At 40.4% G+C, this 3,126-nt stretch overlaps 1 protein-coding gene across 1 annotated transcript in view; it reads right to left on the bottom strand.

The window, feature by feature from the left end:
- LOC109832132 (U-box domain-containing protein 34-like) overlaps positions 332-3,126 on the bottom strand; it is a 6,474-nt gene continuing 3,679 nt past the window's right edge. Inside the window, exons 2-4 of the mRNA XM_020399571.1 lie at positions 2,819-3,124; positions 1,537-2,295; positions 332-983 (exon numbers count right to left, since the gene is read on the bottom strand). Of these exons, the coding sequence (XP_020255160.1) occupies positions 891-983; positions 1,537-2,295; positions 2,819-3,124 (1,158 nt within the window). The 3' untranslated portion in view covers positions 332-890. The remainder of the gene's footprint in view (positions 984-1,536; positions 2,296-2,818; positions 3,125-3,126) is intronic.

Genomic DNA, 3,126 nt, shown 5'->3' with positions numbered 1-3,126 from the left:
AGCTAGAGTTCATCTCAACAAATGAACAGCTAGCAGACATCTTCACAAAGTATTACCCTTCAAAAAGTTTATACTATTTAGAAATGAGTTAGGAATTACAAATTAAGGTGGGGTGTTAGAAGATAATTTGTAATTCTAAAAAACTCTAGGATATTTGTAAAAAAGTATGTAAAGTAGAAATATCTAGAATAATTTAGGAAGAAAATATATTAAGCATGGATGTATGTAGAATTATATAGAATTCTCTAGAATTTTAATGTATCATGAAAAATCTAAATATTCTAGAGAATTCCTTGTGAGGCTATAAATAGCCTTGAATGAAAGCTTAATTTGTAAATAAGCTTTGAAGCAATTTATACAAAGTTTCTTCAAGTTTTTAGCCTCTTCTCATTTTCCCTCCTATTTCCTCCATTCTCAATCCATCCCGCTTCCTCAACTCCAACAACATATTCATCAAATGAGAGAACATCGTTGTTGTGACTAGCGGAGCGCTCAACGCCTTGAGTGGCTGCATATATAAACCGGAATTAAATAATTCTTACTCTTCCTTATTTCATTTTTTTTAATTTGATTACATATAAAATCTAGCTAGATGTTCTTAATTAGATGTACATGAAATGCTGCCCATGGAAACATTTATTAGAGAAAACGATATATATTTATGTTTAAACAGCTGTGTGTTTGGGGCAGAAAACTGAACTTATCAATAACCCCCTTCATCAGCTAGTTTGCAAATGTCTACAATCTAGCTAGATGATACAGATTGGTACATTCCTCTTCCCTCTTGAATAAGCGACGGTACTACGGACACACGGAACGTTCAAATTAAGGTGCTCTGATTATCAACTCTCTTCTTGCTTGCCGAACTGTTTTTTCTCTCCACCATCTTCTCATACGTCGCTCGTTGCTTTTCCAGTCGTGTATGATGAACTTGGTCCGCTATCATATCCAGATTGTCCTGCCAAGGGCCCACTCAACATGTCCTGAAAATTTCATGGCAGAAAATTAGCTTGTATCGAACTGTCCTGAAAAGTTTATGGTAAAATACCTTCTTCGATCATCTGTTAATACTTGACTTCTACCATGTATCATCCTGAAAAGTTTATTCATACTTATCCCATGCTTTTGCCCCTCAAATGTAGGAAGATTTTCGATGTAAAATCTTTGCATTTTTCTTTATCTGCTTGCTGTGTTTTTTACTTGCGTTAAATTCACATTGACTGAGGAGCTTTCAAGTTCCTGCAGACTTTTACCTTACTATGAACTTAGGTAGGGTCATACCACTTTGCAGTTTTTGTCGAAAATTTAAATGAACTCCCTAAGCGGCTAACCCAGCCTGCAAAATAGTTGATAGAACATGTAATAGGATGGTCGGGGCAGTATAGGATGAGATCGAGCATAAAGAAATATTTTCGATGGTATTATGAAGGATAATGTACTTGTGATCTCTACTGCAAACTTCACAAACAGACAATGGTGGGCATTTTCTTTTAGAAGAATGTTGAAGGATCATCAGAATTTATCTGTAATCATTACCTGAGCAGAGACCTGGCTATGCCTCGGCTGTGTGTAGTTGTTGTTGATTCCCATAATGTAGGGTTGCATATTATCCTCGGCAATTCCTCTCAACCTGTTGAGCTCTGGCAGTACGACTTTGCTGAGGTCAGGGCGATCTTTCCTCCTCAGCTCTGCACACTTGAGTGCCACTTCGGCCAAAGACAAGGCCTCCTCAACAGGCCAGTCAAGCACTGTAGGGTCCAGCATCTCCTTAAACGTCCCCCTCTCAATAGATCGCTCCACATGATGTGTCAGCCCCATGGGAGGCTTCGCAGTAATAATTTGCAGTAGCATGATGCCGAGGGAGTAAACATCAGACTTTGTCCCAAGCATACCGGTTTGCTGGTACTCTGGGTCAATGTAGCAGAAGGTGCCAGCAGTGGAGGTCATGTGATACTGGGTGACAGTGTCGGCCACAGATGGGGGGACTAGACGGGCAAGGCCAACATCACTAATCTTACTTCCATAGTTGCGATCTAGGAGTATATTTGCCGGCTTTAGGTCTCGGTGGACCAGTGGCTCTGGCTTTGTCTGATGGAGGAAGAGAAGTCCCGTCCCAATTTCCGCAGCTATGACGAACCGTTGCTGCCAGGGAATGGGGGGCGTGTTCCCTCGCCGGAATAGTCGGTCTTCGAGGCTCCCATTGGCCATGTATTCGTAGACGAGGCAACCGAATTCTGGGCAGGCACCCAGGAGGAGGACCATGTTTGGATGTCGAATACAGCACAGGATTTCAATCTGATCAATGCAGTTGATAATGTGAAGGTCAGATTTTGGGTATCCTCAAAGTTGCTTTTTTACTTATATCTATCACTATGTTGCATCATCGTAGCAGGTGATTTTTCTATGTGGCTCTTTTGGCTGTATATTTTGCTTTAGTTTAGTTGCAATTAATCTTCCCTTGCTTCATAATGATCATGTGTTAATGGAAAAAGGCTTCTTCGATCATGGTGATACTATCATTATTTTGCTTATTACTATCATAACTCTCTACTAGGTCTTGAAATATCTTTATGTCGCGAATACTAGCCTTTATACCCAATATTTGATAGGTTAGGTTAAATAGGAACGACCAATATGAACAGTGATCCTATAATTGAGTAAGGTCTCCTCTAAAAGTTGTCTATTAGACAAATTCAGAGTCTTTCTTATGAAAGATATCCAGACTGGGCTTGAATAGAGTCTGGGTGGCCTTCTTTTGCTTCAATTAGGCCAAAATTAGATGCCAAGTCTCAACCATCAACTATTTGGAGCTTCATACCTCTTGCTGAAACTGTGATCTTCCTTGAGCTGCATCAGGACGAAGGACCTTGATGGCAACTGGTGTATGATCGAGAAAGCCTTTAAACACGGGACCATAGCCACCCTCTCCAATCTTCCGGTTCTCCGCAAAGTTTTCAGTGGCTATTTCAATCTCTTCTATCGAGTACTTCCTGTACCGAATATCACCATGTGCTAGAGAGTTCAATGTTCTCTTCTTCTCCTCTGATTCTCGGACGACCATATTTTCTGCGTTGATCCTCTTCTCTGCTTCTAACTCAGCTATTCTTTTTGATGCTTCAGCAGCCT

This window comes from Asparagus officinalis, chromosome 1 (assembly GCF_001876935.1).
Source record: "Asparagus officinalis chromosome 1, Aspof.V1, whole genome shotgun sequence".
NCBI classification, from domain to species: Eukaryota; Viridiplantae; Streptophyta; class Magnoliopsida; order Asparagales; family Asparagaceae; genus Asparagus; species Asparagus officinalis.
The sequence above is the reverse complement of the archived record's forward strand: the minus strand, read 5'-3'. Positions and strand labels throughout refer to the sequence as shown.